Genomic DNA, 25,411 nt, shown 5'->3' with positions numbered 1-25,411 from the left:
TTAATTTCCACCTTGAAAAGAACTGGCCTTGATGCAGGATGTAGCAGCAATGTTTGGACTCCAAGCTTTCACACAGAGCCCCATGCAGAATTTGTCCTCAACTCCCTTCACGCTCCTTTCAGATCTTTTACCTGGACATTGTGCAGTCTTTCACAGCCTCTTATGTTAGAGGACATTTGGGCTTTTTAGTCCAAATAATATGACAAAAAGTAGGAGGAGAAGCAGAGTTGCAGTGACCAATACTTCGTATCCTGAGCTGCCACAACAAGGCTTTGCTGTAAAAACAACAGTCCCTCTCTCACTGAACCCAAGTGGAAACCTTTTTGCAGACAAGGTTGGGAAGTTAATTCTACAACATCTCTACAAACATCCCTAGGACCCAGGAAACTTGGTCACTTTTACCCACCTGTTTTTCACACATGGTATGCCTTTCAGCCACCATTTTTAATACAGAGATGAAAACTGACTTCACACACTTACTGGGATCAGTAGAGGTTGTGCCTCTGACCCTCTGAGGTTCAGTGGTGATTGATTTCTCCACAGTTTCATTCCCAAAAGCAAAAAATTCACCTGAAGGGTCATTTGGTCTGATGCTAACTTTGCAGTGCCGGCAGCTAGTTATCCTCTTTTTGAATCTTTTATTTTTAATAATCTGCTTACATATGAATCTGGAGTCCAGATGTCAGTGATAAAGAGGTATGATTTCCATTTTTTAAAACAGATCTGTAGAAAGCATATTTTGTAAGAATTCCCATTCTAGGAAGCTTGAAAGACACAGATCTTTTTTTACCCTCTTGTGCAGTCTTAAGTAGCATTTCCTCCTGTGACATGCTGCAAGATGCATTGCAAACACTTAACAGCAAATCACACAACACATGTACACACTATTAATAATGATAATTGTTCACATTTGAAGTCAATAGTAAATATCCCCCTGGACTGGCAATCCATTGTAAATTATCTGAACTTTAAATCGGATTAGATCTTAATTTAAATTTTACGACATCTTAGGATGTTGTGGGAGAAGCAGGTGCAAGAAGCAGGAGCTGAGGGCTTTGTGCAGACATGGTCAGGCAGCTCCCACATTGCTGCTTCCTGCAGCTCCCAGGAGTCTGCAGCTGCGAGATCTCTGCAGACCGTTGCTGGATGGTGCATCACAGCACTGCATCGCTGCCATAGAGGGAGGCAGGACCTCCAGCCATGTGCATGCCAGCCCTTCCACTGCACTCCTCCAGCTTAGAGAATGAGGGGTTTGTCATCTTTAATGCCTTGTGCTATTTTTGGCCCAAATTCTCTTTTACATGTGTGTCCATGCTCATTTTCAATATCAGTAGCAACAGCACATGTTTTTTCCAGGCAAGGTGCTTTATGGTCGTTTCCCAGTCTGGGTAATAATTTGCACATTGTAATGTTTAAAACTCAGCTGCCAGGTCATAAATATCCCTAGCTTTATTAATCTACAGGCATTCAGCTTTGTAATCAGAGCAGGGCTTGTAATCTTGTGGATTCACCATGTTATAAAAAGCATTTATATCCCTGATGCAACCTGGGGAGCAGAGATAGCCCATGGCATTATCTGCATGCATAATCCAGGCTGGCTACATGCAGCAGGCTTGACAATCCCCAGAAAGGGCCCTCCTTTGCCGGGAGGACCCAGGCATGTTACAAAAGTGGCTGCAAAAACCCAGGCCAATTGCACTTGCTTGGGAACAAGATTAAGAAATAGATTAAAACAAGATGATTAAAATATTTTCAAGAGAGGGTCTAAGCCCATGTTCATCCTGCCCAGGTGTTTCTATTTCTTATCAGCAGCAAGCATCTTAATTACTGAGTTAAACATGTAACAGCCGCAACTGGGCTCACAAACTAGCTGGCTACTAACTCAAAAATTGGGAAGCAGGCAGTCAGCAATTGGCTTCTTTCAAAGACCTGCCAAAATTTTTCCTCTGAAGAGTGGAGAATGATGAATGTTCACTAGCAGCTGGGTTTCTATCCTTTGAAGATCCAAACATCTGGTTTCAATTGCTCAGTGACTTTGCATTTTGATTAGCAGTTACCACCAGTTGAACAGACACTTGCAGGGCCAGGGAGGAGTGAGAAAGCGAGCAAGCAAGACCTCTCTTTTTCACTTTCCATTTCACACATGACGCTGTCCTGCCTGTTATTTTCATTACCTCTTGTAACCATCGTGTTGCAGCTCTACCATGGTAACTGATTTTTCAAGATATATTTCTGCGGCTAGTCCAGGGCAGTGCAGCACTGTGATTTACATCCGCTCAGCATCTGTGTCCCATATGGGACTTGCTTTCAAGGTCCTTCCACACTGTCACATTTCAGCTATAAATCTTGATATACAGGAACAACAACCTAAAAAAATGTACCCACTCTAAATAAGTTCCAGCTTTCGATATGTTGCTTTCACCTGCTGCTTTTTTTTTTCTTTTTTTATGACATTTTTCTGTGCCTGGCTGCTTGCAATTTGCTTCTTGGTTGCATTTGGAGTTTTATGGGGTTGTAACAAATTTGAACTTACAAATTAAAAGACTTTGAGGCTATTTGGTATTTTATCCTGAACAAAAGACAGCCATTGGGAAAAAAAATAAAAACCAAAAAAAACCAGAGAGTTTATGTACAACATGTTTAATAACAGGAAAATAAAAGGGCATAAAGGAACCTATGGAAAATATTCAATGTATTTAGCCATTTCCTCCTGCTTCTGGCTTTATTAAATGATATCCTGAAGGGTGCCGACAAAGAAACGCAATCACACATAACTGAGAAAAGCTGCCTCTTTCTAAAAGTGGAAAGAATCAAGTCTGCTGTACTCCACTTAATGCATCCATAAAAGGAGAGTTTGCTGGAACCTAATGTCATTTACTGTTGATCTTAATATCCTTCCCTTTCTTGCTTAAATTTCCCCTGACACCTGCTTGGAGGTTGTTACACATGGGCCACATTAGAGAAAGGGAAATTGGACAGAGACCCTTTGAAAGCATAGTCAGGAGCCTGGAGTGTGAAACCAGATGCTTTCTGCAGTGAGCCAGAGCTCACTAGGGGATCCTCTGGGTCCGTTTGCGGTTACATCATTTGTGGGTTTGAGTGACTTGTTTTATAAATTGGCACAATTGGTGGGAATGTTGTGTGTGTTTTTTCAATGTGTCATATGGCTTTATGAAAGAAAAAGATGTTCTGCCTGTGATCTCACGTATCCAGTAATGACAGCTAAGTGGATTTCCAACTACCCATCTAGATTGTAGATTAAAAAATTAAGAGAAAAAGTAGTGTGTATGTCTAGAGAAGAGGCTTGTTCAGTGGGAACTCCAAATCCATAGAACTCCCATATGGAAAGACAGTTCACTTGAAGTTCAAACCATGCTGACATTTGTAGCATGTGGAAATCTCATGGCATACTTGTTCTATCTCTTCCTGCCATTATAAGAACATGAAGAAAAAGATTTTTGCCTTGTTTCTACTACCTGGGCTTCTTGTTCTGTCTGTTGCAAACAGCTTCTCTACTCCATTTTTTCCAGATGTCAGGCCCACTGCAGAGACACTGGTGCCCACTTTGAAGAGTGAAGAAACCACCACTCCCTACCCTACTGATGCAGAAGCAACAGACTGTGGTGACAGCTGTGGAGAAGAGGAGGGTATGTATCAGAGCAGCACATCTCTATCTCAATAACTGATGGGTTAAGAGCTAGGAAAATACTCTTATCTTCCCATTAGTGCCAATACATGGGGCTGATTCCTGGAAAGCTTAGAGTAATATTATTAGTGATGGGCCAGGATTAAAAAAAAAAAAAAAAAAGAAACCAACCCATAAACAAATCTGCCAAAATCTGATAAGTTCTATCAAGGAAGGATGGAAGAGCAAGAGATAGCAACTAATTCGGTCCCTGGTGTACAAGAGATGAAGAGCTGGTCTCCCAGCTTCCTTACATGACCTGAAGAAACTCATTTAGTGCCCTGTTTGGAACCATCTCCATTCCAGATCACCTCTTGGCTGCAAATCATAAACTCAGAAGGTGATTCAGACTGCCTGGTATGCAGGGCTCCTTTTGCAGAAGTCGCAACTGTGGAAGTAAATCACAACATGTATCAAAGACTGATGTCCTGAACACTTATCTGCCTAAGGATCATCTTCCCTGATACCAGCAGCTTAAAATTTAGGAGGACAGTCTGGGTTCCTTGTGTGGGCAGTAGAGAGAGGGGAACACTAACTCCACACAGAATTTCATCTACCTAGCCTTAGATGGCTGTCAGATGTACGTGAAATGGTTTGGTAACAGTAGCACTTGACTACTTCTGAGGATGGAAGAAGCTGAATGTTAGTTTAGACTCCATGCTGTGCTTGTTAAGGGCCAGTGCTGGGGGAGGGCTAATCTTCTCTGCCTCAAATCCCTGTCTGTAAAAGCAGACATCATATTCTTCTGCTTCTTGCAAGGGGGATGTGTGCATCTAAAGGTTGTGAAATGTCCAGATTAAGAGGAGAGGGCTTGACAGAGCTGTGCAAGGTTAGTTGTACAGTGCAACGATCAGGAAATGCATTCCCCTGGGCGCAACAGCAGAGCCTGGGCCTCAGCACTGGAGCATGTACACAAGGACTTCAAGAAGAATCTCACAAGGAAAAACTATCCTCTGAGATATCTCCTAGGACTTCTGTCACTTCAGCTTTCAGTCCCAGATAAAAAAAAAATTAATGGGTTTTTAAATAAATAAATTTATAAAAGAACATTAATTGGCTTTTTCACACCTCCCATGGGGATTCTGCCGTACTTTAGTTCTAGAAATGCAAGTTGCAGAAGTAGCTCAAAGGGCCTGATTCTCATTGCTTTGCCTTAGTGGTAAGCCTGTGCAACCCTGCAACCATTGAGGCACTTGGGAAAGTGCTGAGAGGAAATTTAGGCCAGTAACAGTCTCTGCAAGAACACAATTCCTGGGTGCAATCCAGGGCAAGAGAGCAAGCAGAGTATGTCGTGGAGCGTGGAACCAGCCTCCCTGTCAGCTTCCCTCAGATTTAGCAAAAATTTTCATTCTCATACTCCATAAAACAATGAGTGTGTTTCTCTGGACAATCAGATTTATGACAGCCAAACAGAAACAATGCTGCTCTCCAGGGTATGAGATTAGATTGGAATAAAAGGATCCATGATCCACATTGTTTTATTTTGGAGTGGGAGCATGTAAAAAAAGCCCGCTGCCCCTTGCAGTGAAGTTCTGCTGATGCCTATCACTTGAGTCACTCACCTCCTTCTGGCTATGGCTCACTTTGTGGGCACTGTGATTTAAAACTTCCTCTTTGCTCAGGAAAATCCTGGCCTATAATTAGGCTCAGACACGCATGTCCGCTGAGTGCCTGGTATGGACTCAGCCCATTTCTGCAGCCTCCATGGCACGTGACTGATTCCCTGAGCCCAAGGAGCCAGCAGCTGCCTCACTGCCACATGCAGCCCCTGGCATGTGCCCGCCTGCCCACAGCCTGCAGAAAAGCTCTCCAGAGCTTTCAAAGCTGTTGTCACAGGGGAATTAACTCTGCTCCTGTTTCAAGATGGAAAGTTAAAGGACTCGCCCAACGACCATGTGGTGAGTCCATAGCAGAGCTAGAAATAGAGGCTGGCTTCTTTCACTCAGAATCCAAAAGCTTGAGCTCATGGTGGCCCCACATTTTCCCTGGTAACATTTCCACAAGAAGGTAGGAAGCAGTGAGTGACAGCTCTCCAGGATGACAGACAGCTCCCGTCTGGTGCAAGTGGCTTGGTCTGTCACTCAGGAGCTGGGTTTCTGGAGCACTTGAGATTCTCCTTTTGGAACCAGGCAGGAATTTCTGAGCATGGGGCACTCAGGAAGGACTCTTCACTGACATTTAAAAAGGCATTTAATTTTGACCACTCTAGGGGAGGAAGAAAAGGTGCTGATTAGAGTCTGGAAGCATTTGGTTCTTGCTTTTATATTTGCTTAGTTTGGTGGATTAGCCACAGGACATGGAGTGAACATTTTGATGATACAGAACTTAAGGCTGATCCTTGGGGCTGAGGAAATGTGAGATAGGTTAAAAGCATCAGTCTGAGTGAGATTTCATGCTTTCTTCAGTTTTGATGGCTTGCCAGCTATTTTAGTTTTGGGTTGTTTTTTAATAGCAACCCTTCATGGGTAGGTCATTTTTTTAATCTGACTTTATTTTGCTTCTATTTCTTTTTGTAAGATTTCCAACTCCCTGCGAACTTCAATTGCAACTTTGATCTTCCTGAAGACCTTTGTGGTTGGTCACACGACTTGGCAACTGGCTATACGTGGTCTTTCCAGCCTTCAGGCACCTGGATTGGCAACTCTGATCCAAGCCCTGACACTGTGCCTGGTAAGATGATTAATACCAACCAAAGGAGGGAAGAGAGAGCTGATGGGTCTTTGTCCATGTGAACAGTATGAATGATTATTGCACAGCTTTCATGAGTTGCAAGGGCTGTGCAGAGCTGAACTTCTTTTATGGAAACTTTCAGATGCTTTATTGTATGGTTCATGACTTATTTATAGGACTGTGACCACTGGCACTGAATTATACTAACTGTCCTCTTGAGATGGACTTGAATCAGACACTGGGCTTTGAATCCCATGGGACTGTGAAGGCTAGCCCAGGCTTTGTTCCACATCCTGATCCAAATGTCCTCTGTAGGATCCAGTGCTTTTTCCCCAGAGTGCATTTCTTCCTCTCCCATATGTTACTCAGATTGCCTATAGTCTTCAGCTACTCTGCACTCTGGGCTTGCAGAGGCTGGATTTCAGTCTCCTCCAAGTGAAGGATGAGCTAAGCCCTAAGAGTGCTGGAAATGCCAGCTTCTTGCTGTTTGACTTTTGCTCTTTTTCTCTTCGTGCTTTGGAAGCAGAAGATTTGCATGAGTGTGACAGAGCCTAATTTATGGAGGACCTCACTGAGATGTGCTGGCATGGCTTGCAAGGGAGCCTGCCTCTGGCAATGTGGTTGATAGATCAAGTTCTTCAGCTTCACATCTTGGAACTCACGCCAGGACTAGTGTGCTTTCCTTATCCCTCATTGACTTTGTGGCATGGCTGGCACGAAGAGCATTTGCCAATTTCCTTATAACAGTAGGCTGTGTCACTGTAGCACTGCTTCACTCTCAGTCACTACTTGTGAAAGTCAAGGCTCCTGCAGGCGAGCTGGCTGATCTTACCTGTCCTGGGCTCTGCCCTGATGCCTGGTGATTCCAGTGTCTGTGAGTCCCATCCCCATGAGTGTCTGTGAGTCCCTCCTCGCCCTCCCCTGGGTAAGGTTGAGTCTCAGAATGCAAACATGCAGGCGAACCTGTTAGCCACCTGGCAGAGTCACTGGCCAGATTGGCAGTGCCGCCAGCCAGTTGGAAAGCCGTGCAGCCAACACCTGGTAGGCAGTGCTAAAGAGGAAAATATGTATTCCAGAAACATATGGGAAGAGGAGAATCTGCTACATCTCCACACACAAATCACCCCCACACAAATGCACACATCATTTCTCTCTTCAGCTCCTGAGGTGCTTAGCTTTTTTCTAAGAGACACGGTAATGCTGTAAGTGCAGCCCATATGGACATCTGAAAAATTCTTTGGCGTGACATAGGGATACAGTGTCTGCTAGAGAGAAAAATATTTTCATATTTCAAGTGTTTATCTCTTCAGCATTTGAGTGCTTCAGAAGATTAATATCTGGAGCTCAGTGGAGCCTCAGGCAACAGGAGAGAACACTTACAGCCAGCCCCAGACTTAATAACCCTCCCCATCTCATTCACTGTAATAATGTTTAATTAATATAAGTCTCCTGCAAGTAGGATAAAAATTACTTATTTTTATAACTCAGACTCAATTTTTCATTTCATTTCCTCTCCCCTGAGTCTCTCTACAATTAGTTGGCCATAGTTTCTTAGAAGATCCTGTTGTAGCCCAGGAGAGGCTGGTGCTGCCTTAGACAGCAGCATGCAGTCCTTGTTTTTCCCCTCTTCTCCTCTTTCTCCTTTTTCTCAGTTATGAATTGCACAGTTTCACAGTTGGGGCTGGGGAATGTCGTCCTGCTGAGTTCAGTGGTCTGTTTTTGTGCCAGTGTGGAGAGCTCTCCCTTAGGGTGCTGTGCAGTCAGGCACTGTAGCACTGAGGGGGTGCAGGCAGGAACTCCAGCAGGAGGAGGTGGTGGCTCCAGGGGGCTGGAGTGGCTTACCCATAGCAGCGGGGGAAGCCAGCAGCAAACACCAACACAGGCTGAGGGGTCAGCATTGGCACTGCCATGGATCTGCCTCCTGTCTGGTTCAGGCAAGGGTGTGCCATCCTGGCATCTGCTGCCTTGTCCCCACAGGGCTGCAGAGGAGTTGGAATTCAAAGGCATCACTGCTATGCCTCTCTTTGGTCCTGCTCTTAGAAATTAAGAAGACATGACACAAAAAGAAGCAACTATTTGCTTTTTTCCTCCCCAAGGAGCTTTTAAAGGCAACTGGAGAAACATGAAAAAGAGGCAATGCCAGCTCCTTGGTGGGGACAGAATCAAAGCATTGTTTGGTTCACACTCCCCCATTCTTCCCCTGCCCTTCCCTCGTGCTCCCTCCAGCACTTTGTTTCTAGTTAGAAAATTCACGCTCAGACTCCAGGGAGCAAGGAATGAAAAGCCGTTGTTCAGGGTGGTCTTTGCTTGTGAATTCCCCACCCTGGGGTGAGCAGTTGGGTGAAGGAGAGCAGCTGTGCTTGGTTAGAGGCAGGGCAAAAGTTAAGGAGAACTCAAGGCTTCTGGAGCCCTATTTGCTCTGATTTAAAGGTGCTGGCCCAGGCTAGAGGCCATGGCTGCTCCACAGTAGCAAGAAAGTGTGCTGTGCCTTTAAGAGCTATGTGGAATGTGGTTTAACTTCTTTTGAAAATGGCAAAACAAAAATTAAAATTAAAAAGGAAAAAATAATAATGAAAGGAAGAGCCCTGGCTCAGTCTGCATAAGAGAGAGGAAAGGAAATGACCATGGTGAAATATCCTCTGTGAGGCACTTGATTAGAAAAGTCTGCTGAGAGACAGGCCTGAATTCCTCAGATATCTCCCAATTTCATTTTATGCGCTGCATGCAATTCCTCCTTGTCTTTGGCACGGAGAACTTCTCAAGACTGACAAGACACCCACTGCTCTCATTCCACTATTTTTATTTCCAAGATACTCTTTCAGGCAGCTCTGCATTTCTTTTTTTAGCCCTGTGTTCCTTGGGCTCTTAGCACCATGGATTAACTCCACGTCCTCTCCTGCAGGCTCCCATTACACGTCTGGGGACCTCATTGGTGAAAGTGGACCCAAAGTGCCCAGCTCAGCAGAAGCCCAGCGTGGTTCCAACTGCTACCTGCCCTTTGCAAGCCTAGAAAATACCATTGGCTCCCTTTTCCATGCCCCCATAAGAGATTGTCAGGATTTTTCCCTCTATGGACTTTCAGATGCTTCCCATCTGTAGAAAGATTCCCCTTAGCTGCACCAAGCGAGCTTCACGGAGCAACAAGTTCAGGTTTCAATGAGATTTCATCCCTCCTCCTGCTGCATGCAATGGCAGCATGCCATTGGTGTCAAGATAAAGGTCTTAAGACCTGAAAATAAATCTGGGTTAATAACTTGGGCACCTCAACTTTTCACCATCTTTGAATTTCACTGGGGTCTTGATCCTGAAGGGTCTAAAGATCCTGGGTTGTATCCTTAGCTGGTCAGTGTGATTGTATTGCTCTCACTGATGCTACACTAATAAGCCAGTACCGAAGAGATGGAATCTCCGTGTTTTGCCCACTTTTTCCCCCTTCCCTTTTCTTGCAGTGCTTAAGCAAATACCTTGTGGTTCTAGAAGAGAACTGTGGGATCTGCAGCTTTACCATGTATTGCTTCTCCTGCGGGTGAGCACAGCATCAGGGTCAGACAGAGCCCTGGCAGTATCGTGAACCCCGTGTTGTTCGGATGTTGGCAGCTGTACGTGTGCACAGAAAAGGAAGCACTTTTAACCTTGCGCTCTCCTGACCACACAGCTCTTGGGCTGGGCTGCAAAAACCCACTGAGAGCTTCTCTTGTGGGCCATGGCCTTGCTGGCTTGGAGGGTCAGGAATGCTGCTCAACTGCGTTGCAGGCACTGCAGGGAAAGGTTTATTTGTTTCAAAGTGTTTTCGGCGGAGGAGTGTTTATAGTGCTCTGAAGTTTCGTAAGAGCTTATTTTTTAAGAGAAACAAACGTTAAGCTGTTTTTAAGCTGATGGTGACCCCTTACCATTCCTGTGTTTTTCCCATGGGATCTTTAAAAGGGAAAGTTTCATATTTTTCCTGCAATCCATGAGAACTGCTGTTGGAAGGCCTTGATTCTACTGTGTCCAAACTAGCAAAAAGGTTTTCATGGTGTTAACAGGGCAGGGCTGAACTGAAGTGGGTCTGCACTTACTCTCATGAGTCTCAGGGCTTGCGCCTTGGGGACACAGTTTGACCTCAAGGGTCAATCCTGTGTCCTTTGAAGTAGGAAGGAGTTTTACATGTGGGGTGGTATGAAAGTCAAGCATTTCTGTGCAATGAGTGAGCAGCTGCACACTGTGGGAAGGAGACCATATATCCATCTCTGTCTCTCTTCGCTCCCCTCATGTGTGAGGCAGATTGCCTCTCAGCAAAGCTGTACGTGTCTCTCCTGACTCTCATTTGCACAGTGAGGACAGCAAATGCTAGAAAGTCCTTCATGTCCTGGCTGCCCACAGCATGGCAGAGCTGGGACACCCCAGCACCCCAGTCCCAAGAGGTTTGCTGAGCGTCAGCTGCTCAGTGTGAGTTCCCTGGCTGCAGGCTAGGGCCAGGCTCTGGCTGTCCATGTGCCCATACTGCCTTTCATGAGAGGAGGAGGTATGGCCATGGTCTGTTCTAGCAAAGCTCCTGCTTGCTTGGGCTGGGCTGGAGGCAGAGGAAAAGAAACCATTTCTCTGGGGCTCACTGCTTGCCTCAGTTGCTTTTTGGACCCAAACACCAGACATTCCTGCTTAAAAAAGCAGGTTGGAATGCTCTCTGCAAAGCAAGACACCTCTCTCAAACCTTAGCTGTGCACCACCCCATGGCTTCACAGCAGTGGGTCACAGAGCAGGGCTAGGGAAAGCAAGTGTGTGCAGCCTGTGCAGTGCAGCCCCAGCCTGCTCAGCTCTGCAGCCATGCAGCCCCAGCCTGCTCAGCTCTGCAGCCATGCAGCCCCAGCCTGCTCAGCTCTGCAGCCATGCAGCCCCAGCCTGCTCAGCTCTGCAGTTGTGCAGGCACAGATGCTGGGCTGGTGGGGCTGTGCACACCTTTCATGCAGGGGCAGGCAGGGTGCCCACCACGCTGCCAAAGGACAAGTTTTGGTGGCTGGCAGCTCACGTAGCATAAATGGCAGGATCTAAGTGGCATTTGATTTGTCAGGGACACTGTGCCCTCCCTGCACTCACTGGGAAGGTAACAGGACTCACAGTTGCACTGTGCTGTTGAGGGCACGAGGCTTAATTGAGAGGATGTAATGGTGGGTCCATTAGAAGGGGTCCGGAGAGCAGGCTGAGAGCCTGGTTCTGGGTAAGTGTGGGATTTTATGCCTTTTGATGGGCTGATTTAGAGACTGAAATGGCAAGGACTTGGCAGGCTAATTAACACATAATCAAAATTGAGGGGATTTTCCAGTAGATGCAGTGATCTAGTTAATATAAATATTAGTTTTATGGAGGATTGACTTCCCATCGTAAATGAAAGTCTGTCATTGAGGAGAGGCCTGTCATGAAATTATAGTGGCAGCCTTTTGAGGTGAATTTGCATGATTTGCCAAAAAATTTAAAAATGTGATAGCTATCAAATTTCAATCTGCATAGTCATGCAGCTGCCATTCCCTTGCTACCCGACCACCCTGCAGTCATGAGAGCATCCGAGCTGATCTGCTCCCCAGGAATGGCAAGAGCTGATACAGCTTCCACCTCACAGGCCCCAGAAGAACAGCAGGCTCATGCCTCACTGGGATGTCCACTTAGCCATGACACAGTGTGCTTGGGGTGGCATTTGGGGCTGTGCAAGCAGCAGAAGTGCCCACAGTAGTGTGGTCACCTCTGGGATTTGACAGACAAGAGGTGGCTGCCACTGGGCTGCCGTGCTGCCAGCTAAAGCACACCGTGCAGCAAAGGAGAGTGCAGTGACCTTTGGAGGGATGTAAGTGAGGGCAATTAATGTGGTTCCTCCACAGGAGCAGCAGCTGTAACTCAACAATATCCAGAGAGGGGGAAATGCAGAGGGAGTTTAAAATCTCAATAATTGCTTGTGTACATGCTGCCCAACATGTTTTGCTGGAACACCTCCAGATGTGCTGCTGAGATTCGTGAGGGAAGGTGCTTTCCTTGAGAGAGGGTGTGAGATGTGCAGGACCCAAGCACAAGGCAGGCTGACCTTGCAGAGGGGGTGGCTGCTGTGGCTTGTGCTTGCAGTCTGACCCAAACTGTGAGGCTTCATCCCCCATTGCCCCTAATGTCCTCTCAGATGGCTTCCTAGCAGGAGGGGGCAGGTGTGCCAAGAGAAAACCACATTGCCCAGATGGTTGGTTTGCAGAGCCCAGCTGGTGATTTATCCAGGACTCACTGCCATGCACACAGGAGGGGCTCTGCCATCATCTGGCTGGGGTGGTTCCATGTTCACATTACTGGCTCCCTTACATCCAGATGATCCCATAAATTGTCCATGAGATTTATTCCATAGCATCAGTTGCAAAACAGAGGTAAAATGCCTGAGTGGGTTTTCCTGCCTTTTTTGAGCCGGCGCTTTGAACTAGCAGTGCCAGTTCTGTGGAGGATGTAGCTATCGTGTTAGAAACAGAGCCTGCAAAGCAAAGTTCTGGGAAAGAGATTAAAATGCACTTCTGATCCTGGAAGAATTGATCAGCTCATCATTGCAAAGCTCTCTTCAAGTGTTTTAACAGGGGAAATCAGCCTTTCAGATGCTTTCTGTGCCAAAGGCTTCCATTTACTGTATCAAACAGAGTGACTACTGGAACCACCAGGCTTCCACATGCTGTTCCAACAATTACCTCCACAGTGCCCTTATTCAGTCAGTCTCAGCAAATTTGTAGGGCTTTTCCAAAGGTCCAACTAGCCATTAGATGATCCAGCCATTTCATCTTCAAATGACATAGAAAGTCATGCCTGCTTGCACTTGGCTTTCCACCCCAGAAACTGGTACTGGTAGCAGGAGCAAGAGTGCACGGTGCCCAAACCCACTGCTATTTGCAGGGGAGCAACTGGAATCACCAGTCAAAGACTGAGCCTCCTTGGGACTGACAGTAGGTCCTGGAGAGATCTCTGAGCCCCAGCAAGAATTGGGCAGAGAGCACAGGAGATGGGGGGTTCCCAAGTCTCTGAAAGATCCTGTGTTGCTGAAGGGAGCATTAGTTCTGGCTGCAGTTTAAGAGTTTCTTTGATTTCACAGTTTGATAGGAATGGGAACAAACAGAAGGTCAGTGTCAATCCTGGCAGGAGGGATGTGACTCAGAGGCACACAGGCTCTTCTGCTGAGGTGGCAAGACAGCCACACTGGATACCACTGGCTTTCAGGGTGAGGATAATGGGAGGTGTCCAGCTGCACCATTAGAATAGTCAGTCCCCTCTAGTCAGCTGTGGGCTATGGGTAGATCCAAGGATAGCTCAAAACCCTGCACTCAGTCAGACAGCTTAGGTACTGGCACCAAAGGTTGGTCCTGAACTTTGAGGATCTGGATTTGATCATTCTTCAACCTGGCTAGTGCTTTTATTTAAGATTTGACTGTGAGACCATTTCAGCTGTGAGATAAGTGTATGACTGCAGTCTGATTTGCTCCCTTGTTTGTTGCTGCTGTTCTTTTCTTGTTGCTGCTTTTTTATTTGAAGAGGCTTGTAGTGAATTACAAAAAGAGGATTTTAATTCAGGAGACCTTGATGACTTATTATGCCTTATCACTCCTTAGGCATGGAGTACAGCTTGTTCTTTTTTTAATTCTTCCACTTGTTTATCTCCCACATCTCCTCCTCCACTACTACCACTCTGAGGTAAATCACAAGAACACTCCTCCATTAGAAAACGGCATGGTACTTTTTCAAGTGATTCACTCAAGCAGGAGTGGGCAAACACACTTTCATCCTTTTTTTCTGCTACTGTTTGCTGGCATAAAGTGCCAAGTGGCACAGGGACATTTCACAGGGGCTGGAAAATTTTGCTAAAATGTTGCTGTTTCTTTATGTGGCCAGTTGGGAACAGATTTGTCCTTCATACAGCAAAATCAGTGAAAGTTCATAGGAGTGGATATGCTTTTGAAGTACTTTGATCACACATGGTAGGAGAAGAATGATGGCAAATATTCCTGTTATCTTGTCCTAAATTTATTTTAGAAGGCTGCGTAGCTCACAGTGGTTGGTTTCTGCTCTCTGGCACTGACATCTTGCAGCAGGGCCAGCACTGTTGATAGATCTCCCTTGGGCTGTGATGTCACCTGACTGCTGAGCAGCAGTGATGTCAGCTGCTGTTTTCTGTTGGGACCTATCTTACCATGGATTCCAAGTTCAGGTCTCTCTGGTTTAAGTTTTGGAGGTGTTTTGAGCACACTCTGTAAACATTCTGAGTACAGACACTGCTCTTGTCACTGCTGTGGGCACTGAAGCCACAGGGGGAGCAGGGCAGGCAGGGCCAAGCTGCTGCTCAGAGCTTGGCCCAGCAGGCTAAGATGTGGGGGAAGGAACTGGCCAACCCTTCAGTGTAGTTCTGGGGCAGAGATAATCCTCTTGTGCCTGGGCTGGCACATGCTGGCATGAAGCACCAGTGGCACTTGCCCACTGTGCAGCAAGAGCAAGCGTGCACATCCCTCTGTTGGGCAAAATGCAAAATCTAGCAATATTTGTAGCTGGCCTGTCTGGGTCACCTTGCTCTGCAGCCGGAGCGACCCAAGGGATTCCATCCTGACATTGGTCATGATGGAGAGACAGGTAAAGATCACTTCAGCTACACACTGGGCTTTCAGTCTGTGCTAAGGGACTTCAGACATCCAAGCTGCAAATGGGAAACTCCTTGAGGAGGCTTTTCATCAGAGAGGGCTGGAAATCACTGATTCCAGCTAAAGTCAGGTGTGCCTCGGGATTTGTATCCATGTGCTTTTGCTGCTATTGGTATTCAGATCAAGTATCTCCAGTTCCAGCCTCAGCCTTGAACTTCTCCTGGGATATCAAGTGTATCAAATCTCTCCTCCCTGAGGACTGACAAAAAATGTGGCACACTTAAAATATAATATTAAAGCAAGTGAATCCTCTGTTGTATGTATTCCAGCTACCTTCAAGTTTGCAACCACCCAGTTGTCACCTATGCATGCTTCACGCATTGGGTCCATGTCCTTCCTCTGCGCTGTGCTTTAGAGGATGTTTTGCTGCATTACAGAAAAACTGAGAGCCAGAGTTTCATTTTGTTGTGTGTATCCTCAAAACAAGATGAGTTTTCAGCACTGGCGTTTAGAAAAACCCACCTCAGGCTTTTTCACTGAGGAAGCTCCCAGTAGAATAAACACACATACCCCCTGCCAATGCAATTATCATGGCATCACTTCCTCTGACAGTAACTTGCTCCAGCTGTTTCACTTCTTCTAATTATGTCAGTCTTTTTCTTAACCACTTTCTGCTGTTGGTCTCCTACCCAGGGAGAAGGTGGTGGCTGGTGAGGGAAGTGTGCAACTTGATGCCCTGCCTGGGCTGCACAGGGTACAGCAGTGGCTCAGCTGGATGAGCACACAAAGGGTGCTGGTGTGACACCCCACTTTTGCAGGCATGGGGCTGCACTGCCATGCAGCACTGCCAAAGCCACTTGGCAGTAGGTGAGACACTTGTTGCCAGTGGCTGCAGAAAAAATATAGAATGGCGTTTTTCTCCCTAAACAGATGGCAAGAATTACCTGCAACTGCAAAGCAGCGGAAGGCGGGAAAGCCAGCGAGCCCGGCTCATCAGCCCCACCATCTATTTGCCCCAGAGTGCTGTCTGCATGGTTTTCCAGTACCAGGCATGGGGCAGCAATGGGGTGATGCTGCGGGTCTGGCGGGAAGCCAGCCAGGAGCACAAGGCACTGTGGGTCATCACGGAGGACCAAGGGGAGGAGTGGAGGGAAGGCCGCATCATTTTGCCAAGCTACGACATGGAGTACCGGGTAAGATGCTTGCAGAAGCTGTGCTGGACCAGGTAGACTTGTCCAGCATCTTGATCCCAGTGTTTCAGAGCCCAGGCCCATTCATCATTGGGAAATGTGGCTGTTTTCATTGTGTTTCTCAAGTTACCATAGTAACTAAGCTACACTGTTTGTTATTCTGAGAGTGCCTGTCTTCTGCACAGACTTGGGCCTTTGTTCAGCCTGTTGCCTTTCATATTCCTCAGATCTCCCATTTTGCAAATATTCTCCCTTTTTCTTTTTTTTTTCTTCTTTTTTTTCCCTTCATTTTGTTTTGTGCATTTCTTCCCCTTCCAAGTGAAGGTCATCAGATAGTCTGACCAGAGGCAGCTTCAGGGAGCAAACCCAGCAACCAGGAGAAGTGGGAAGCTGGGAGGGAGCACAGCCAGCTCCTAAGGGTGGGCAGCAAACAGCCATTCTCCAGCCTCAGCTGCAAGTGTTGACATAGGAGAAGGAAGAGGGAATGGAGGCTCGTTTGTGAATCCTCTTCTCTGATACCTTAGCCTAGATCAGAGGGCTCGGTGCCGGGCTGTAGGATCATGGCCCTGTCCCACTCTCAGAGATCAGGGGAAGAGAAGGGATGAGCTGGAGGGAGGAAGGGAACTGTGGTGCCTTGCCACAGCCACCTGAGCCCCTCTGGCACAGCTGTACCAGCATCCCATGGAGAGGCTGCTGCTTCCAGGAGTGTCTTTGGCACAGTTGTCCCTTCTGGGCAGCGTGCCGTTTGCCAGGGAGACAGTGCTACTGTTGCCACTTGTTAATGAGCATCAGCACAGCGTCCAGCACCCTCCAAGGCAGAAGGAAATATGGACTCCCAGGCTTGAGGCAGCAATTTAGTGACCACCCTGGTGGGGAACCTTGCTCCAGCCAGCTCCCAGCCCTGACCCTGACCCAGGGAGCTGCTGCTGTCAGGCCACTGATCCCTCCAAACTGCTGCCTCCCACATGGGTTGACGGCCCGAGCTTGGGACCCACAGCCCAGACATTCCATTGCCTGTGCAGTCAGATGCTCAGCCCTTCAGGGAGGTGTCCTTGAAGGCAGGCATGGATCCCAGGCACCTTAGATGAAAGAGGACACCTAATACTGGGAGAGGAGGTTTGTGAAGTACGTAGCCCTAGGAAATCATTTGTACCCTTAGAATCCCAGTATCACTAGGATTGGGTTGGAAAAGGCCACCAGGATCATCAAGTCCAGTCATTAATGCAGCATCATCATGTGCAGCACTAAACTATATCCACAAGTGCCACATCCACATGCCTTCTGAACACTTCCAGGGATGGTAATTCCAGCACTTCACTTGGCAGCCTATTCCAATGCCTTCAGAGTAGGCAGGGGGATATAAAGCAAAAGCTGGAGCTGTCTGACTAGTTTGTATGGGTTTGGCTTTTTAATAAAATACCAGGAAACACAATATGGTTACAGATAAGAATGATGGGCACTGGCTGACTACTTTGTGTGCTAAACGTGAATATACCAGCATGCTGAATAATGGCGTCATTATGTAAATATTGCAAGTGTCTCCACTCAGCAGTTCTTAGAGCTAACGACTCTACTTATTTTTGTAAATATATTTTGCCTGTGATTAAGCAGGAATAAGCTGACCCTTCTCCCCTGACATTTCAATACTTCTTATGTAATGTTGATAGGAACAGCACTTTACAGTTAATGTAGCTGTGCATTTTGTGTCCTTCCCTTCCTTTTTGTGATCATAGCTCAGTTAATACCATGGGCCAAAGCTGCTGCTGCAGTAACTCAGAGTTATGCTATTGCACCATCTGTGCAAGGGCTAGGGGGGATTCACTGAGTCTTTTTTCCTTATGAGAGGCACTTAACTGAAAAAATTGCAAGCCAGGAGCTGCCAGGCCAGGCAAAGATCTCTCTGTTGAACTGTCCAGGCACAGCAGTTTTCCCTGGGAAAGGGCTGGCAGAGGCAGGGCAAGGAAGCAGGACTAGTGTCAGGTGATCCACAGGTCTGTAGGGAAAGCCTGGAGCAATTTCCCACCCTTTCCTCTGGGAGCAGCAGCCACTCTCCGTAGGTGGTTCTAAGCTGGGAAGCGCCCAACTTAGCAGTGACATTTCTGTCCCGATTTCCCACAGATCGTGTTTGAGGGATTTATCCGCAACGGCCATGCGGGAGAGCTGGCCCTGGATGACATCCGGCTGGGCACCGACATCCCGCTGGAGAACTGCATGGGTACGTGTGCATCCCGCCTGGGGGCAGGGAGGCAGGGAGGGGGCACCTTGCCTTGCGAGCTGTCAGTGGGCCACACCTCCCCTGGCCGAGTTAGCAGGAGCTTCTGGATCTCAGCTGGGACTTTGATTGCCCATGAAAGAAAGGAGGGCGACTCAGCCTCTGGGGGACAGGGCTCTGCCTGCGTTGGTGTGAGGAGAAGGGAGCACATGTCTCTGCCACGCAAAGCTGAAAGAGCAGCTGAGGGTTACTGAGGACTATTCTGTGTGATAAGGACATACATCAGATTTAAAAGGAAAGTGCTGAACAAAAGAAGCCAGCTGTCAGTCAGTATTACACACTTAGAGGGGCCAACGAGTTCAAAAGGAGTCTTCTCTAATAAGAAAAAAAGAAACTGCAGAGAGGTTTTACAGCAATGTTAACAGAATAACAAAAGAAATTTTTGCCCTAGAATTCACCATTCCCCAAACCAGGCCAAAAGCCAGGTAAAAACAGAAAGGACTTGGGGAAAAAAAAGGAGCAAAAAAGTGTTTCAGCAGTTTGCAGGTGGAGCCACTGCCTGCACTTTTCCTCTAGCTGGAGGAAATTGCAATCACACTGATGGCTCTGGCTGCTGTCTTGCTTGGGTGTGTATTTAGAGGTATCCCAGCTGAGCATGGGACCAGCAGTATTTAATTAGTGGGAGCTGTGCTGAGAGCTGCCCAGAGCAGCAAGGTCCTGCTCTTGTGCATGTCCTGGGAGAAGCATGTTTCACTAAGAAGTGTCTGACCCATCCTGAAGCCAATGAAAAAAGCAGGGAAGAGCCTCTCTCCCTTTTGGGCTTTGAAAAGCCCCATTCAGTGAAGCTGCTCTCCTTACCCCCACCAAGGGATGATCCCAGTGCCTCCCAGCCCAAGCAGGACAAACACTCTGTCCCAGGGGGTGTTTCTCAGGGGAGGAAGCACCAGACAAACCATGCTTGGAAAGAGCTGCTTACATTGCTTGTCACCCTATGTGGGCAGGTGAGGGTAAAGATGGTGCAGAAACCAGCACTGATAATAAAACACAGGACTAGGAGTGTCCCAGAGAGGCTCTTAAGCACTGTCAGTCCCCATTTCTTTGATGCTTTGAACTCTGCTGGTCTCCCATCTGTCAAAGGAGCTAATACTTCAGATGTCAAATTCCCTGTATTTAAGGCTTGACAGTGGTGTTTTAATCTCTTGCCTTCTATGGCATTAAAGAGAAGCAAGAGCCATGATTAACACTAATAGTATTTCCTATCTAACTTCTTTGGAGCTCAGCAATTCACCTAGCTCCAGTCTTATTGTATCTTGGGCCTCATGAACTTAAAGCTTAATATTTCAAAAACAAATGCATTAATAAATTATGAAGTTTCAAGCATTTTTCAGCCCAAAAAACACACCTAACTGCTATACAAAATTATTTTACCCTGTCTAGGAAGTTGAACGTGGATCTTAAAACCCATAAGGATTGTTTGTTTCAGATGGCTCTGAAACAAACTTTTCCAGCAAAGGGTTCCCACTGCAAACTTTAACATAACTTAGGGGTCATTTCCAGTTTCACCAAAATAATAATGAAATGGTAGCAATACCATGCTGCTCTCTTTCTTTCAGAGAATAGCTGACTCCAGCACAGGCTACTGTTTTTTTCAAATATAATCCTTGGAAGTAATCTGATTCCTTTTTAGCATGAAAGAATGCTAATAAGTCACAATAATTTTTTCCTTTGACAAATGTGTCATTCGCATTTTGAACCCAAATGATGATTTCATAGCACTCAGTAGAGCCAGAGTCTGCTTCTGTGACTCACAGGCATAATGCAGAAGTAATCTAAAAATAATCAGAAGTCTATTACTTCTGCAAGAAAGTAATCAGTAGTAAGTACCGATTATTGCTTTTCAGATCCAGTAATTTGTAATAGATTACATCTTCAAAGTATCTTGAAAGAAGGAAAACTATCACTTGCCTTTGTTTCTTGTCACTGTGAGATAGAGAGGAGCAGGGCATCACTGCCCAGAATTAACACAGTTCCTGTGTGAGAAACAGTGCCAGAGTTGAGCCAGAACCAAAACCACTTTTGGAAATTTAGGGGGTTTCAGGGTTTCATCACTGGGCCAGGTGAGGCTTTGTCATTGGATGACTCAGGCCAACCAGGCTGAATACAAATGACCCTCAACCTCAGACATATTTTCCTCTGAAGTGTGTTTGAGTCAAAGCTTTTTGTGTCTGTTTGGTCCCCAGCTGGAGCCAGGTTTCTCACAGTCCTGGCTGAGGTTGGCTGGCTCCCTGTGCTGTTCCCAGCGAGTGGCTCCTGTGGAAGCCTGCTTCACTCAGCCACTGCAAATCAATGAGGATGTGAACTGGGGGCTTGGTGTAATACTCTCCTCTCTAACATGAGTTTTTGTTTTTCCTCTGCAGAACCCATCACAGCTTTCCCAGGTGAGAACTCCTACTTTCCAGGTAAAACTGCACTTCTCTCGGTGGTTTTGTTCTGCTGGCATGGGCTTTTACATCGAAGGAAAGCAATGTGTGTGCTTGTACAAACAGCAAATGTTCTGAGCACTGAAATGGCAAGTGTGTACTAAACTTCCCCCACCACAGCAGCAGGAGATGGCATCCTCTGACTTCTGCTAGGTGACAGAAAACAGGCAAGCAGGCAAGTCCCCCGTCTTGGGACTGAATAGCGTTAGGAAACCTGCCATCATGAGAAGCACTTAGCTCCTGAAGAGCAGCTAAGCCTGGAAGGCTGAAGAATAAAGAGTAGTTCTCAACTGACTTAAATGAAAAAAAAAGAGTAGCCAGTTAAAAGTGAAATCTGGTGGGAGTAATTCACATTGTTGTGAGGGAAGGTGGTTCTCTAGCTCACAGATGCTCTGGCAGTGGCATGTTCAGTGCTGGCAAAGGAGGGTGGGGTGAGTCTGCTGGGAAGGGGAAGGGAGTTGGGAGGTATAAGTGAGAGAGCAAACTGCCATCAGAAGCTCTGAAGGTGACAGTGAATAAAAGGAAAACAAGGTGAAAATGGTATATTTAACAGCTTAATACTAGCCTGGAGAATAGAAACCAACACTTCTCTGATCAAACCTGCAGGGCAGGAGAAAAGGTGAGGAACTCCAAGGAACTGCCTCTCTCTTTTCAGGGGGGGTGCTGTTTGTCTTGTTCTGGGGTGGGAAAAACTATCTACTTCTGCAGACATCAGTTTAGTCTGAGGGGTTTACGGGTTTTTGAAATTTGGATTTTGTTTTCCTGCCTGCTTCTTCAGAAATATGTCTGGGGGTTGTGTTGTGATGAAGAGCAAACTTGGAGTTCCCCTTAATTTTGGGAGTTGTTTTGTCAATTGAATCAACATGCCCTTTGCTTTCACTGGGACATGATGTCTGTACTGTGCTGGTGAACTGTAAGATATGGCTGGACTCTATCCTAGAAGCAGCTGCATTTCCATGTAGGCAGAGCTGTCTCTCCTGGGTGTGTGCATTGGGAGCGATGGCAAAGTAGGCGCCGAGACTGAGGGGACATGCACGACTCTGTCCCTGGGGATTCAGCCTGTGGAGTGTTACCAATGTGAGGGACAAGTGCAGGGTCCAACACCATGTTTTACAGTCACACCCATAGTGTAACAACTAGGAATTCAGTTCTGCTTGTTGATAGGCTTATTTATCTGATATTCAGGCTTGTGGTGTTACTGGAAAGCTGCTGTGATATTCTTAGGTGGCAGTTAAAGCCTCACAACCATTCATGACTTCCACCATTGCTCTGCATTCTCCTAGGCCTGGTCTGGTATCTATTTTACAAACACCATCCTTGTCTTTTGAGACTTGTTACAGTTTGAACCCCTCTCTGGGTCCTCACATTCTATTCTAAAGTCTGTCCTAAAGTCCTGCTAATTCATATTGCTTGTCTTCCCCTTTGCCCTGCCCTGCTGCCTGAGTGCCTCCACTTCCCCATCGTATTCCCCAGGGCACACTGGCTGGGGAGAAACAGTGAGGTCCCTGAGCACCACAGGCAGATGCTGTTACAGGCACTTGCCAGCTTGTTCCAGCAGCTCCTGCCCATTCCTGGCTCCCTCAAGGACATCCTAGCATTGGTCGTAACAGGGGAGCAATTGCAATTTGCAGCAAAAGTTTGAAAAGGTTCCCCTGGATGGTTGGCAGGAATAGATGGCACAGAGGGATGGACTGACCTGGGAAGAAAAAGTAAAGTGCAGAAGGAAAAGATGGAGAAGTGAAGATGAAGACTGGAGGCAATTACATGATAATTAAAATGAGGGAGAGACAGACATGCCCAACAGAAGGGGAGGGTAAAATGAGGGGAAGAAGTCCCTGGGTGGAGAAAAAAAATGGAGCTGGAGAGGAAAAACCATGTATGAATTACTGAGATGTTCTATAGCCCCCACTCCTGCAATTACATGATGAACTGAAAAAGTCAGATACCATTAAAAGTAATAGCAAATCCTTCCTCTCCTGGCTTGGGAGCAAAGCTGAAAATATGCACCTTACAGGCTCCAGGATCACAAAGCAAATAATAAGAAGAGAATCTGTGTAGGTGGAGTATGTTTCACCTAGTAGTTTGGGACCTTACAGGACCAGGAAAGTGTGCTTCAACTGTACTGCCCTTGAGCATTGATGCATTCCACCCTTAAAGAAAGGGTACAACAAGTGTCTGGAAACAAGGAATTAGATAAATACCAGGTGAAAAATAAAAGATATATTCCAAATAATGCATGGAGAAAAACCTTGGAGAAAAACCACAGGGAGAATTTACCTTTGGGACTGGTGGATTCTCTCCCTGCTGGTATCCTAAAGTCAAGATAGAGATATCTCTCTGGAGCAATGACAGGTAGCAGTTTTGGGGTTGAGACTGACACTGGTTTTGTGGCATTCAGATTAGATGAGTGTAATACTTGCTTTCATCTGTGTCATCTATGAAAAGTCCAGCTGTGTTGCTTGTCCACAGCAGTTAATGTCAGTGATTTCGGGCAGGAATATGAGCTGTGACACGGCAGCGGCAGAGCAAGGCGGGCAGCCCTCCAGGCAGCTTTCTGGAAAGGATTTTCTCCTTTTTCTTTCCTAGATGACTATTGCTTTTCCTTCTTTGGGTTTTGATTCTCAGTGCAAAACTCCAAAACTAGTCCCTATAGAGTGTTCCCTACTGGAAAGGGAATGGGGCAGTACCTGGCCAGGGTGGAAGTGCGAGGACCAGCAGCACAACCACGTAAAATATCCACCCTCTAGGGATTAAATCAGGTTTCCACTGACTCGTGTTCCAAGCTGTGCCATAAACACAGCAGCCACAAACTTGACAACAACAGCAGGAGGCAGTTCTTTATTAAGATGAGAGCACTAGTGAATAAATGAGGAAGGGCAAGTGTGTGTGTGGCAGAAGGCAAAGGGGAGTGGAAAAATTATTAAGTTAAGAAGATGGATTTTTTTTTTCCATCTCCCTGAGCAGTGAACTTCTCCACTAATATAACAGAAAACTTCCAGAGAGCAGCAGAGCCAGTAAAAACAGAGCAGATAACATCAGCTCTGTGTGTTGAGTGGATGGGCAGCTATATTTAGTGTCTGGCAATGTAAGGAAGAATAATCATTAATACTGGGAATTGGCTTCATTAGGGCTTAGAGACAACTGAGTGTGATTCCTTAATGACTTCAGTTGCTAAATGAACTCTCCAGACTTCTGCTATCTCCTCAGCAGGACCATGCAGTGTGGAAACGGGAGTTGAGGAAGGGCTCTGCACCACCCTCATGCTTGAATCCCTGGCTAGGACATCTGGGGTGGGTCAGGGCCAAGCAGGGGCTGTCCTGAAGCTGCAGCCAGCTTGAGTTCCCCAAGGGACCTTTCCCACAAGCAGGATCATCTTCAGTACATCATGCTGCTTCCCTCCATCCCCAGGCAGGCAGAGATGCACAGGGAAGGGGCAAGGGCTGCAGGCTGGGCACTATGGCACGTGCTCCTCTCTGGCCAGACCCACCCTTTGCACACTCAGCCTCCCACTGGGCAATGTACAACCATCAGCAGGAAGCCTTCCTCCCACTCTCTTGAGACTCAGGGGCTGTTGTCACCCCTGACACCTGCCCTTCTCCCCATCCCAGCTCCCACCATGGGACCTGGTGCATATCAGTGGTGTGAGAGGCTGTTTGTTTGTAAATCTCTCACTGAAACAAGGTGCTATGTAAGCAGAGACTGTCACCAAGTGTAAACACAAGTGGCCTCTATACAGCAATCAGCCCCACGATTTCCCTGGGGGTCAGCCCAGCACCCCCATGCTGTCAGGCACAGGAGAGGTGTTGCTGATCCATTGGGGATGGTGCTGGGTCACATTCGGGTCTGGGCCAGCTCAGCCAGCTGGATCTGTGGAGAGAGACAGTGGGGGGTTATCAGTGAGGCTCAAGGCAGCACTGAACATGCTCAGCCTCCCAGGGAGCTGGCAGCAGCCCCCATGGGATGTCCCACACTGCCACCCCCACGCAGACAGGTGAGGGGCAGCAGCTGCTGGGGAGGCACAGGGGTGTGATGCTTTCATTCCCCAAACCAGCATGCCCAGTGGAGTTAGGGAAGGAGGTCAGAGGGCTGCCTGCTCCCTACCTTTGCCATCCTCAGTGCACAGCCCAGCCTGTATGCCCCTTCTGCAGGCACTGTTGGGGGGCAGCAGGGACAGGGCCACCCCCGCTCCTGATGGTGAGGGGCAGCTGGGGTGAGACAGGTTGAGAGCAGCATATCTCCAGTTAGGCTTCTCCTGAGACATCCGAGTTCCTTGCCTACAATGACAAATATGTGGGTGGTTCCCAGCCTCCTGCTCTATAAAAGCAGGATTTGTCTTGCTTGTGTGGTTTTTTCCTAGCTTTTGAGGTGGTTTTTTTTGTTGTTGTTGTAGCTATTCATCTGGGTGCACTGTTCATTCTTGGTTTTAGTCCCTGTGCCCAGTTTTTGAGGAATAGGGAGAGGAGAAAAGCCTTGTGAGTGGCAGAGGAACCATCATTTTGCCTCATCTCCTGTGCCACTAGCAGCAAAGTCGTTGCCATCCCAAATTTCCAGCCAGTGAC

The 25,411-nt window shown here is 47.0% G+C and overlaps 1 protein-coding gene across 7 annotated transcripts in view; it reads left to right on the top strand.

Annotated features, from left to right (window-relative positions):
• The window catches only part of NRP2 (neuropilin 2), an 89,166-nt gene that overhangs the window by 47,886 nt on the left and 15,869 nt on the right, over positions 1–25,411 (top strand). For 4 of the 7 annotated variants that reach the window (XM_077181304.1, XM_077181302.1, XM_077181303.1 and 1 more), the window contains exons 11-15: positions 3,531–3,647; positions 6,203–6,355; positions 15,901–16,163; positions 18,279–18,375; positions 20,790–20,831. In XM_077181304.1, the coding sequence (XP_077037419.1) occupies positions 3,531–3,647; positions 6,203–6,355; positions 15,901–16,163; positions 18,279–18,375; positions 20,790–20,831 (672 nt within the window). The remainder of the gene's footprint in view (positions 1–3,530; positions 3,648–6,202; positions 6,356–15,900; positions 16,164–18,278; positions 18,376–20,789; positions 20,832–25,411) is intronic. The other 3 variants (XM_054636203.2, XM_054636205.2, XM_054636206.2) reach the window with 1 other exon arrangement.

Source organism: Agelaius phoeniceus, chromosome 7, assembly GCF_051311805.1.
Source record: "Agelaius phoeniceus isolate bAgePho1 chromosome 7, bAgePho1.hap1, whole genome shotgun sequence".
Taxonomy (NCBI): Eukaryota; Metazoa; Chordata; class Aves; order Passeriformes; family Icteridae; genus Agelaius; species Agelaius phoeniceus.
The sequence above is the reverse complement of the archived record's forward strand: the minus strand, read 5'-3'. Positions and strand labels throughout refer to the sequence as shown.